Source organism: Bidens hawaiensis, unplaced genomic scaffold, assembly GCF_021521415.1.
Source record: "Bidens hawaiensis isolate Kalapana, Puna unplaced genomic scaffold, B.hawaiensis_p1.1 tig00042519_1, whole genome shotgun sequence".
NCBI lineage: Eukaryota > Viridiplantae > Streptophyta > Magnoliopsida > Asterales > Asteraceae > Bidens > Bidens hawaiensis.
The window spans coordinates 19,650-33,292 of record NW_027497544.1 but is presented as its reverse complement, the minus strand read 5'-3'; the positions used below and the strand labels follow the sequence as shown (position 1 = coordinate 33,292).

At 38.5% G+C, this 13,643-nt stretch overlaps 1 protein-coding gene across 1 annotated transcript; it reads right to left on the bottom strand.

Moving 5' to 3' along the window:
* Positions 1-895: 895 nt before the first annotated feature.
* Positions 896-3,589, bottom strand: LOC143593698 (chitinase 5-like). Its single transcript, XM_077073252.1, has 2 exons — positions 3,153-3,589; positions 896-1,305 (listed from the first exon to the last, which is right to left on the bottom strand). Exons 1-2 carry the CDS (start codon positions 3,541-3,543, stop codon positions 896-898), a joined length of 801 nt encoding a protein of 266 aa, XP_076929367.1. The 5' UTR covers positions 3,544-3,589.
* Positions 3,590-13,643: the final 10,054 nt, after the last annotated feature.

Genomic DNA, 13,643 nt, shown 5'->3' with positions numbered 1-13,643 from the left:
GGACACCACTCAGTCGTTGTCAGCTAGTCAAGAAGAAGATGTTACCGAAACTGTGTCTTCACCAGCACCTGCAGTCGATGCTTCATCAGTTGAGGGGTAGAGTACGATTCGTCAAATTTTTGGTAGCACTCTATTCCCATATGTCATACCAAATGAGTACATTGCCAGTACTTCGTGCTCACACAGTACGACGACATCTGGATGGAAGAACCCTCTTACTGAAATCCTTGAAGATCCAACAAACTTACCCTCTACCTGCACTGTTCCCCAGTATTCAATTCTGACAAGAATTCAACAAGATCATCCAATTGACAATGTCATAGGTCCTTATTCCCACATGTTATGCTTTCGAAAGAGGGGAGATAAACATGAGGAGAAGAAGAGTAAATCAGACTTAATGGACACATCCGTAGGCTGTCTAAAATTTTGAAACTTAAACCCTCTTGCACGTCGGTTTCAAGGACGGTGCAGGTTAGTGAGTTCGAGACTGAAGGTTATGAACGCGTGTAAAGGGATAAAGGGGGGAATTTTCCATTCAGCATCATTATGAAAGTTATAGATGAAAAGTTTGTTGACCGATTCGGATATGACTTTATGATAAACGTAACACTTTTAATGTTGACTGATATAGATATAGCCTATTAATGAAATCATTAAGTAACACTCGGGCTACCAAACATACAAACATATCATTATGAAACTTTTAAATTAAAAAATCACATATATATGATTTTCATTTATTTCTATAAACAATGGTGTGTAGCCATACATAATAGATAACACATAGAGGTACACGTATACAGATCTTAGTGGTCCACATGTTACATGTATAACATACAAATATAGTTGATTTAATTTCAAGAACGTCACGACGGAATCACATGTTTGATGTAGCCTAACAATAAAGGTTATCGCCCGGTGTAACTCCAAATTGGCTGCAATACTGAGTGTAGTACAGGACACGAGCACTTACTTTGTCCGGACTGCCACCATTACATTCTATTCCATTGATAGCTCGAATAGTAGCTCCAAACCCTTGACCAGAAAGTATGACCGAGTGGACGTTGTTCATCCAAAACCATAAGGCGGTCTGAAAAGAGATGCCAGAATTTGAACCTACAATTTCAGGATTGTTGAGCCCATCAAACCTGATACTGCTACCGGCTGCCCCATAGTTGTAGTTCCATGTCAGTTGGAGTGGACCTCTCCCATAGTAACGTTTGTTAGGGTTGCATGGATATTGAGTATATGTATTATCGTAGTAATTATATATAGCACCATTTATTTCATTGATGTAACAAAAATCTGTTCACATATAAAAACAAATGTTAAAGTTAACAGATGAATTATAGATCACCTCCTTATTTTCATTTAACGGGTTGTGTATCATTTATATTAACTCTCTTCTATCCAATTTAAGTTTGGCAAATTAGATTTTTTTAAATGGTTGTGAGTTAAAGATAGAGAAAATACGATAATGTAATAACTCAAGTTTTAATCTTAATCCAATTTTTTTAGAATTTCCATCTAAGAACCCGAAATGTCTAGACTACCATTGTCGGGTTCCAATTTCGAGCCCTTGGTGACTTTAGCGTCGCTGTGGCTTCGCCAATTTTAATGTTAACCACTCGAATTGACCAATCGTTAACCATGGCATCGCCAATTTTAGTCTATCGTTAGCCCTTCGAATTGATCGCCCCCGCAACGCAGGGCCAAAATACTCGTTAAAATAAAAACATGTAAGTTTAATCGTCCTGGATCATTAATTATTTGGGATTACTCCATAGAATAGTAACCAAGTTTGAACTTTGTTCCAATTAGGTCACTTATACTTTATATTGTTCTAATTAGGTCATTTTACCTTCAAATAATGTTTTAATTCTAGGTTTTTTACCTATTGAAGAGGTAAAATGATGACATGTCATTTTTCTTTCATTTTTCTTTTATTCTTTTATGTTAAATGCTTATAATAATTTTAGTCTTTATATACATCTTTTTTAAAAGAATCAAATAAACAAAGTTTCATTTTTTACTTTCCCTGCATCTCTCTCCCTACCATAACCCAATCCCCATATCAGCTTCTTCGACAACCAAAGCGTCTCCTCCGGGCTCCGACTACCCGTATCGGTCTGGGTTGGATTCATTCGCAGTCGCAATCGTCTTAGCCCCACCGCGCCGACGACCACTCTTGTACTCTACTGTACCAACCATGCGCCGATGACCGCCGTCGTAAGCTACTTCCAACTCCAACCTGGTGCCATTTTTTGTTGAGAAATTATGTAAAAAGATGCCCAAATATCTTCCCACATCAATCTGGTATGGAATTCTAGTACAGATCTACATCTTGTGGCCGGAGTTGTCGGAGGGTGTGGCCGGAGTTGGTGGAGAGGGTAGCCGGAGTTAATGGAGAGGGTGACCGGAGTTGTCGGGGTGGCCGGAGTTTTCGGTGAGGGTGACCGGAGCTGGCTGGAGAGGGTGACTGGAGTTATCGGAGGGGCGGCCGGAGTTGTATTGTTAAATTAAAAGTCAAAGCCTAATTTTTTCTATTTTAGTCCTACAATCCTAATGCTATTTGACACATTAACATTTTTTAACATAAAAGAATAAAAGAGAAAGGAAACAAGACATGTCATCATTTTACCTCTTCAATAGGTAAAAAAATCTAAGATTAGAACATTATGGGAAGGTAAAATGACCTAATTGAAACAATATAAAATATGAGTGAGCTAATTGGAACAAAGTTTAAACTTGGTTATTATTCTATGAAATAATCCCTTAATTATTTAGTGACAATTAAACAAACATATATTGTGTACCAAATAATAAAGTGTTTTAAATTGATTTCTAAATTATTAATATTGTTGCGAATTTACTTTATTTAGATCTAGGATTTTGATCAAGTTAATACAAAATAAATTAATCAGAAATTAAATAATGTAATTATATATACAATATAGTGTAGTTATAGTGTAGTGTAATTAAAACATATATAATGTAATTACTTACAAAATTACACTGCTCATAATATATTATATAATTACACTACTTAATTCACACAGTTAGCACGTAAATTTAATTTGTACGTTAACATTCCCCTCTCTATAATCATATATAATTAATGTAATTAACAAAGACAAGAAGAATGCTCTTACGTCCAGTTTCATGGGTAACATGTGCGAAGAAAGCTGCAATCTCCCTCTTTGAATCTGTTTCAGAATCAGATGTACCGAAGGCACCGTAGTTTCCAAGGGCTCCAAGGAATGCGACGCGTGTATAAAATCCTCTCCCTTCACAACCGGCAGAGGATTGATCGATAATCCCATTGAAGAATGCATCGGTCACGATGCTACCAACATCTCCTCCACTCGGCTGAGGCGAGTAGCATGGCCCTTCACGGCAACCGTCTCCACAGTATGGATCACCGGTGCCACAATATCCCCACTGGCTGCAGCACAAGCCGCCACAGCCGCAGTTCTGGGCAGCCGAGTTGAGAAAGCAGGCAAAAAGTAGTCCGGAAGCGATGAGAATTCTGTATGTTTTCATGGTGTTTTGTTTGATTTAGATTTTGGAATTGTGAATGTGAATTTACAGTGTGCATGTCTGGCCGTTGACCGTGTCAAATTATTCCAAAGTTAATTTGATGATTAATTGTTATGATTTTAGTTGAATTTTCAAAGTCAGATGTTGGAAAGCTACTAGATGCATCTTAATTCGGTGACTCAGCATCGAACATGTGATAAGTTCAAATGAGTCTATAACGAAAACTAATTTTTTTTTATTAACGATGATGGTAATCCAAGATAAACTATATATGAAAGTATCATGTAACCTTTGTACGTTGCGAACCCAATTATGTATACTTTAAATTTCAACAGATCCTAAAAGATATATAAGAATAACCGCATGCATTTATTTATTGATAATAACCTGTAATTATTTTATAAAAATATTGTACACAAAACATTAAAAAGAAATTTCTGAATGTGCTACTAAAATATACAGGAGAGATAACTACAGATCGAGCGCGCGAAAGCGTATGCACATGCACGCCCAAATCAAATACGAAATAAATTTTGTTGGATAATCATGGGAAACAACCAAAGCATTTAATCAAACTAATTTAAAAGGTTAAGAATTAAGATTAAAGCGGTACGTACTGTCAATTTAATTAGTAAGGGCTGAGAGTTGTAAAAGAGGAAAGTCGTCCATTGTATCGAGTTTTTTCTATTAAATACTGATTACGTAAATTCATGGAATGGTATTCTTCATTCTTTTAACTTCTTTAAAGAGGAAAACTAAACACCACACTCAATCTTTAATTATTTAATAATTATGCACCAATTGTAGTATACAAAAACAAAGGAAGGAGTGTGAACCAAGACTACCCTCCAACGCCCATATTGTTAGTTAATCCAAGTTTAATCACACGTGACATAACATATGGAATATGGAATAAACTATATATCGATAAGGTATATGGACTTGACTGATGAATAAACAATGAAGAAAAAGAATTTTTCGATTATTCCATCTATATGAATGTTAAATACATAGGGTGTTTGTATTTGGGATCGTATGAAAAGTTTATTGTCGTTTAAAAATTGTAATTATTGTTTAAATAACCACAAAAGATCGTGAATGGTTGTGTCAAAAAGAAAAATGTTCCCTTTCATAATTAATGTGTGGTGTGGTGTGGTGTGTAGGGTGATCAATGCAAAGCGAAAGTTTAGTACCATCTCTAGTAGTAATCATTTTAAGAGTTTAGTTTCTAAGAAAAGAGGATAGGTGGAGGAAAGAGTGAATGAGTTGGATTAGATAGAGTGTTGATATTTTTAGAGGTATGGGTTTCGAAGAATCAAAAGTGAAAGTAGGTCTTCTGAAAACTCGAATTGAAGACTTCAAGGCTTCTGGATGACAAAATGAGATATGGAAGAACTTTTGTTAGGTTCGTTGAAGTTTGCAATTTTGGTTGCGGTCTTCAACATGTTTGAAATTGGGGATTCCGGACTACCAAAACATAGTCTGGGACTTTGAATTGGTTATAGCATTCCGCACTATAACTATTGTTAGCTCATCGAGATAGATCAATCCCTGCATTTTTAGAATCTTCGTAGTCCATGTTTTTCGTAGAAGATTGTATTACTAGCGGAGAGTAAACATGGTCTGAAAGAGAAGTTAGATGAGTGGGAGCAACCTTAGAGCAAAAATGTTTAAAGGATAAGTTACTTTAATACCAAGTACCTTTAGTGAAAGTTCAATGGTGTAAACGTTGAGGACACCCACATAAATAATAAATTGGGTAACTGGTCCAATACATAGTCATGTTCAAGTATTTAGGATCATTTATCTAGAGTAACAAAAACATAGACATTAATATAGCCTACTACATTCAGGAGAGCGGTCACAAGAGTATTGTATAACAAGAGGTATGGATGATAATGAATCGAATTTGAGACGAGTTTAGATAATCCTAACATCTTATATGATTATAAAAGTGGATCAAATACAAATCAAAAAATCGTACTAAGCACGCGATTAAAATTAAAGAAAAAAAGGGCATTCACTATTGTAATTATCACAACTTGTTTACTATGTTTATATAATAACTATTCAACTTATAAAATAATTACGTGACCGATGTCGTTTGGTCGGTAAAAATATGTGTAAAAATATATAGTATATGAAATTCGAGTCATCTCCAAGAGAAATTTGTGATCAATTTTAGTTCACTAAGTTTTAATTAGTGACTAAAAATAACAAATAACTTTGATTTGGTTTGAAAAACAATTGTGAGAAAAAAACAATATTCTTCAGGCGTCAGGTTCGTTGATCACTATCAATCCTATTGACTAGTGGAAAGCTATTAACAATGACCATGTATATAATTAATCACGTGGTAATTGAAAGACAAAACTAAATGAGTCTTATTTAAACAAAACAGATTCAATAATATGACGTGCAATTCGAATCCCAGTAGCTAGTATAAAGTATAAATTAATTGATCATAATAAACCTTTCATTCGGAGAAAATCACGGGGGTTTAGCCTCTCGTGCTCATCATACAATCTTCATCTTTAGGTAGCGTTTGTTATGCATGAATGACAGGCGGAATGGAATGATTCATTACTTAGGAATTTAATAAGAGGTGTTTGGTTGCTCAATGGAATGGAATAATCCATTACACATAGGGTCTGTTTGGTATGGGGTAATGGAATGAACGAGGGAATGGAATGAACAAAGGAATGGAATGAATCATTACTATTCCATTGTCTTGTTTGGTTACCACATAGGAAAGAAATGAATCATCATTTTATTAATTTTTTGTAATTAAAAAGTAAACTATTCAATCATAATACTTTTTATCAATTAATATAACGGTTATAAGATAATACGATATAGTAATAAAAGTATAATAACAATTATAATTTAAAAAAATATTTTTTTTGAACGACCAACTAAGTAACGCCGGGTACTTCGTACGCGGCCCCCATTGGTTAAAGGTAGCCCGAGCCGGCCACTAGTCCGGACGGATGAGGCCCCTAGCGGTCCACCTATTGAGGGATTCACCGGATAAAACCCGACCCCCACGCCCGCCAAATGGCACGACAGCGAGGAGCCGGTAAAACCGGGTGAGATCAGGACTCGAACCACGGCAAGCTATGGTCATCCCTCATATCTCCCATATAAATTGGTGGTAGTGAGGTTTGAACCCCCTACCTCTCACTTGTAAAGTAAGTGCTCTGCCATTAAACCACAACCAATTTATATTTAAAAAAATTTATACTATAATAAAGTAATAATGATGATGATAAATAGCAATAATATTAGTAGGAGTAATAATAATAACAAAAATAATAATTATTTTTATCATTAATTATTATTATTATTATCATCATCATTATCATTATTATTATTATTGATCATTTTCCATTTCATTCCTAGAAGGAATGAAAGAAAAATCACATTTTGCTAAGAAATGAAAAATGTTATATATGGAAGGGTTTGTATTCCTTAGGAATGCTTCATTCCATTAATGAATGGTAACCAAACATGTTTTCTTTCATTCCTTTGGAATGAGTCATTTCATTCCACCTCTCATTACTTCATACCAAACCTAACAACAACCACCGCCGCCATCAAAACAATTACTTCCCGCCCCCCTTCTTTTTTTTCATTTCATTCCTCCTTCAACCTACTTTCTCAACAACACCATCAGGTCCTACTTTCTCAACAACACCATCACCTAACAACAACCACCGCCACCACCACCACCACTACCATAGCCACCACCATCATCTGACTGCCATCGCCACCGTCACCACCACCACCTCCGCCGCCACCACCTGATCGCCATCGTCACCATAACCACCTCCACCACCACCACCTTACCACCAAAGCTACCACGGCCACCATCTTCGCCATAACCATGACAACCATTGTCACTGTCGCCACCCGACCATATCGCTACCACCATTATCGTTTCCAGTCCACCACCACCGTCATCGCCACCCTACCACCGCCATAACTACTAATGCTACCATTGCTTGACCACCACTGCCACCACCACTACCGTTGCCAGTCCACCACCACCGCCCTCGCCGCCTGACTGCCACCAACACCACCGCCGCCACCATTTTCATCTCCAGAGCTACCACCACCGTCGCCATTTCAAAATTTATTTATTTATTTTTATTTTTGTAAAAAAACTTTATATCTTGGGATAGGCATATTTTTATTATTTCTATTTCATTCCTAAATTTTTTTTGGATACCAAACATTATAAAGCAATTATTCACTGCATTCCCATATGTTAACCAAACAAGACAAATGAATGGTAATGATCCATTCCATTTCCCCTTCATTCCATTCCTTCCTCCCATTTCATTTCTCCTTCATTCCATTCCTTTCAACCAAACATGCCTATTGTTAAGCGAGCGAGCTATCATCCATTTTAATTTTGTCACTTTGCATACAACTCCAAACACAACAAAACAAAACGTGAGTACCTTTACGGTCTTGATTGCAACAATAATTAAATGAATTGTCTTATTTATTTCTTTCCCCGCTTCATAACAACACCACAAAGAAAAATCATTTAAGCAGCATTTGTAATTAAAAATAGTAAAACTGATTTTCCAAATTAGACATGTTATGTTTAATATATATATATGTTATTATTCTAAAACAAACATTTTAGGCTTATTTATCCTAAACTAACCAAATACAAAAACCAATAAAAGTTACATATTTAGTTATAGTACCAATGCATTTTATAAATAACCAACATGAAATAGAGGGTACATATAAAATGCCTCGATCATTACACTATTCATAAAAATAATTAATTTAGTTATATAAAATCTCTACTTATATATAAGAATAATTACGCTTTGTAATAATAGTTGTTTTTGTAGAGCAATTATCTCAGAGTATTTATCTTTATTGTTCTACTAGGTTATTTACCCGTGTAGCACACGAGTTAGAATAATTAACTTTTTAAATAATACATAACGTGAAATAAAAAAAAATGTATCACATATATGAAGATATATTATACGGTAAAAGAATTACACATTACGCAATTTGAAAATAAAACGTTAGAAAATTCATAAATCATAAATTATTTCTTTGTTATTTTCTATATCAAAACTTAGTTGTAAATGACTACTTTTTTAAACCAACTCGTGAACCAAAACTCATGCTAATCTTAAATTTTTTTGACACAAACAATGTTTGATATTTTAACCAGTTAAAAAACCCACCCGTTTCGTAGTTACTTATAAAAATCTAATATTTTAAACCAATGCAATATATTTTATATTAAACAAATTAACATATTTATGATGATATTAATTCTTTTAAATTAGAATAGAATTATTAAAAATTGAAAATGAAATATTAAAAATAGAAATGTACTTAATATGAGAGAGATGAGGGAAAATTTTGTAAGGATCAACATAGTGATGACATGTGTCATTTAGAAAGCTTTATTTATTAAGTAGTATATATAAGTAGAGTAATTATCATGGGAAAGTGAATATGGGGCTGTCACACATGTAAGCTTGTATGTGAAACTCTCCAAAACTACGTCGTTTTGTCCAAATGAACATCAAAACCATGTTGTTTTAATTAAATTAAAGATTAAATTCCACAAATATATTCTTACCTAAATTAGTTGATACTATTTCCTAAATGATTTCGTCTTCCTCAATTCAAACATGCACCCAGTTTCATATCTTTTTATGCAAATTCATCGCTGGCCTTCTCCAAGTAACCATCTACTAGTGGTTTTCATATTTTCTTTTAGAGAACTTTCTTCAAAAATCTCCACATATGTAATTATAATATTAATTAATAAAATCATATGCAAGTTCACTTTTTTTATATTGGGGACGGTGAGTACGTCATTGCATATGTACTTGAATTCAATTTTTTGTTTTGGCCATACACATAGTTGATTATTACTTCGTATAAAATGTGAAGTTAACCAGAAAAAACATATGTACTCCAATTTAAATGTAAACTACTGATGCCAGATTACGAGATGATTTCATCGTGGTGTAAATAGGTGTAGGTTTGAAAATGAGAAACAAAGATGAGATAACTTAGTGAAGAGGTAGGTCCCAGCAGAGCCCAGTTGGACCCGCAAGACTCACCTTAAACAGGGACGTCTGCGCAGAGACCAACTGGATCCGCAGGACCAACCATGCTCAGAGACGTGACGTCCTTACGCGCAGTACGCAAGCTGGTCCCGCAGGAAATGCCTCCCAATGGTGAAGGACTCCGCCTGTCCCCGCAGCCTCGGATACAAGCCATTAGGGAAGGCCACCCGCGCAGCATGGCTACACGCACAAGGCACTTAGCTCTCGATCATTCAGTGTCACCTGAAGGAATGAGCCAAGCCGGGAGCAATCCCGCACAGAGGCGGGAGGGGGAATACTCCCGCCCAAGCCAGTCCGTATACTGAAGGATCTTTTACTGTACCTGACGAGGTATGGGCGAAAGATCTGATCAGAGATACGACAGCTCACTGATACAGTATGGCGAGCAGCATGCTCCTGTACTGTATCACTATTAGCCGCTGCCTACTCACCAACTACTGTCATACCACGTGCGTAGCCGGCAGTTGGTGGAAAGGGAATAGTACACAGCAGGCCTGGTCACTATCAGCCGCTGCCTACCCACCAACTACCAGCAGGGCACGTGCGTAAGCTACTGTTGATGAACAGGAACACTGTAGCAGCCGGCCATACCTCCTTGGAAACCTACATTCGGCTATAAATACCCCAAATGGTATGATCATCTCAACACATTACATTCACATTATCATCATAATATACCTGATATCTGCTCTAGCAATCTCTTAATATACTTTTATATTTAAAGAGCAATCTAGTCTGATTCTCACGCCGGAGGGTGGTCACAAGGAGGAACCCCCCCCCCTTCTCAGTGACGAGCTCACGGTGTCTGTTTTGCAGGTTATCAGAAGAACCATCTTCCAAGGGTCTAACCCCTCGTGGGAAACATCTCTCCAACCCCCAGGTTACCAGTAATCTGTCCGAGGTCCGGTTAGTGTTTCTTCATTGGCGCCATCCGTGCATAAAGCTAGAACTACAATTTTCTCCAGTTTTTTCAAACTTTTACAAAGATGGTTAGAGAAATTCCGGTAACCACAACCCCAGCTACTGGGGGGAATACCGGCAACACAGTTTTTACAAACACTACCCCGGCTACCGAAGCCGGGGCAAGTGAAGTAAATTTTACGAACACTACCCCACTTACCAAAGCTGGGGCAAGTGCAGTAAATGATCAACTACTGGGATCCACCGATACCCAGTTTGAGAAACGAAGACTCCCCCGCCAGACTCTCGATGAAGTTAAGGCATGGGCGGAGGCACGACAAAAGGAATTCCAGGCTGAGTTGGACGAACGCTTGCGTTCCGTGCAACAGGCCGACGAATTCGAATACTGGGAGGATGACTCGGAGGAATCCGACTCCGACGCGAACCCTCGCCATAGGGCAAAAGGGAAGCGTAAGGAAACGGAATCCCAACCGAAAAGGCATTTTGGACAAGCCTTCAAACCAAAAAGCACAGGTGGAAGTCCACGAGACTTCTCCAAAACATTCAGACCAAACGTTGCAAATGCGGGAACGTCCAAATTTGCTAGGGACATTGCGGAAGCAATCGCCCCAAAGAGTGCCAAACAAATGCCTAACATAGGCACATATGACGGTTTATCTGATCCAGACGATCATTTGAACAGGTTCATAGCGGGGGCAACCGTCAGCAATTGGACGGAACCCACGTGGTGCTACATGTTCCTAATGACGCTTGTTGGGGCTGCTAGAGCTTGGTTTGATCGTCTACCGGTCAACCACATCTACGACTGGGCAGACTTCCAACAGAAGTTTAGCCAACACTTCAGCCAGCAACGGAAGTATACCGAGGAGCAATGGACAATCCTCAAATGCTTACGAGAGGAAGATGAATCTCTGCCAAACTTCATCACTCGCTTCAACTCAAAGAAGCTAAGTTTGGGCAATATCAGCGAAGATCTTGTTCGCGCTGCCTTCATCCAGGGCGCACATGACCCAGAGCTCATCCGCACCCTAACGGGTAAAGATGGCATGCCATCCACATGGGATGGCATCATGACAGCAGCAAAACGCTATGCGGAAACAGAGAAGCAACTGGGTAGAGATCTCCCACAGAGCACAAACCTCTACACTCAGAAGACGAGAGAAGACAACGTCCTCACCGCCAGACTAAATAAAAAGCGAAAGCTAGGCATTTGGCAGTCAAGGGTAAACTTTGACACCTCATCCGGCTTGCAACATCGAGTGGGCGGAAGGGATAATGTACAGTCGCACCGGAACTCCAGATGGACGCCACTCACCAAAAGCGTCACTGAGATATTCGCCACTGAAGAGCTCCCATGGCCAAAGCCTCCAATAATCCGACATCGTCACGATGCTGATCGGAGCAAATACTGTGACTTCCACAAGACAAAAGGCCACAACACTGAAGAATGCATAGACGTAAAGGACATGGTCGAAGCATTTGTCAGAGATGGGACGCTCGCGCACCTCGTGGCACAATAAAGGCTGAGCAGGCGGGTGCGTATAGAACCTCAGCTGGGGAAGACACGAATCAATTCCAGCTTCAAAATCGAGACTACATGCTGCGTAAAGAACGAGATCCCGAACCAGGTGCGTATCGGCTCGATGGCACTCCCATCCCAACATGGAAGGGAGCTCATTTACACAGTCTGCATGTAAATCAATTCCAATTTGTAAAGAAAAGGCCAAGAGCCACTTCTAATGGAAATGATTCTCTTTAAGAACATCGAAGCTGATGATTTTACATTCATACTTTTCTGAACACTAATATGCCGGTTTTCACCGCATAATTACGTGAAGTCATTGCATGGGAAGGCGGTCCTACCCGCACGAACCCAATAACGTGACAAACCTTCACGCAGGTCAGTTTGGGAAAAAGTTCAGCACCCAAAAATGAAAGTGCCGGTCTATCCGCATGAATCATTAAAGGAAACTGAATAATAACCTATCCACAACCGCGCGTCGAACGGTTAAACTATGCAACACTGGTGACGGCGTTCACATTACGTGAAGTCGTTGCGTGGGAAGGCGGTCCTACCCGCACGAACCCAATAACTTGACAAACCTTCACGCAGGTCAGTTGAAGGGGAAGAGTTCAATTATCCTATTAAATGAAAGTGCCAGTCTATCCGCATGAATCATGAAAGGAAACCGAACACTAACCTATCGACAACCGCGCGTCGAACGGTTCAAAACAAAATTCTTAAAAAGGATAAGGAAAACCTACACGCAGGTCAGATAAGGGTAAAGTTTTGCCATCCTACTAAGTGCAAGTGACGGTTCTACCCGCACAATCACGAAAGAGGAAGCAAGACTTCCTGTTATCAACCACGTTCAAAGGTTAACTTATCCTCAAAAGGTGAGAAAAACCTACACGCAGGTCAGATAAGGGTAAAGTTTTGCCATCCTACTAAGTGCAAGTGACTGTTCTACCCGCACAATCACGAAAGAGGAAGCAAGACTTCCTATTATCAACCACGTTCAAAGGTTAACTTATCTTAATGCCTTAGAAATTTCGAAAAGGAAAACCTACACGCAGGTCAGATGAAGGTTAAAGTTTAGCCATCCTACCAAGTGCAAGTGACGGTTCTACCCGCACAATCACGAAGGAGGAAGCGAAACTTTAACCCATTATCAACCACGTTCAAAGGTTCTTATTCTAAACACTTGGAAAATTGCTAATTTAAACTAAGTATGCAAGTCATAAGTTTATAAAGCAAGGAACCCAAAGAAGGAAATAACAATCTTATACGCAAAAAGATTAATATTTCAAGAATATATTACAAGAATGGCCGGGTAACTACCCGCCTAAGAGAATAAAACTATACAAGTCTTAGCAATGGGAAGGGATCTTCAGGATCAAGCTTCAGGGCCGCTTCCACTTGGACCCGCTCCGTCAGAAGAACGGGGTGGTTCGAGGAACGCTTTGAGGACAGCTAACCCATCATCAGCAGCAGCTACTTCGTCCACCTTTTCCACCACTGGATGCGGGAAGGCGGCGTATTGGTTCAATGCTTGGTCA

Coding starts and splice junctions, on each gene's coding strand:
- LOC143593698 (XM_077073252.1), bottom strand. CDS start 3,543: ATGAAAACATACAGAATTCTCATCGCTTCCGGACTACTTTTTGCCTGC. Junction 1,306..3,152: donor TGTTACCCATGAAACTGGAC/GTAAGAGCATTC, acceptor ATATGTGAACAG/ATTTTTGTTACATCAATGAA.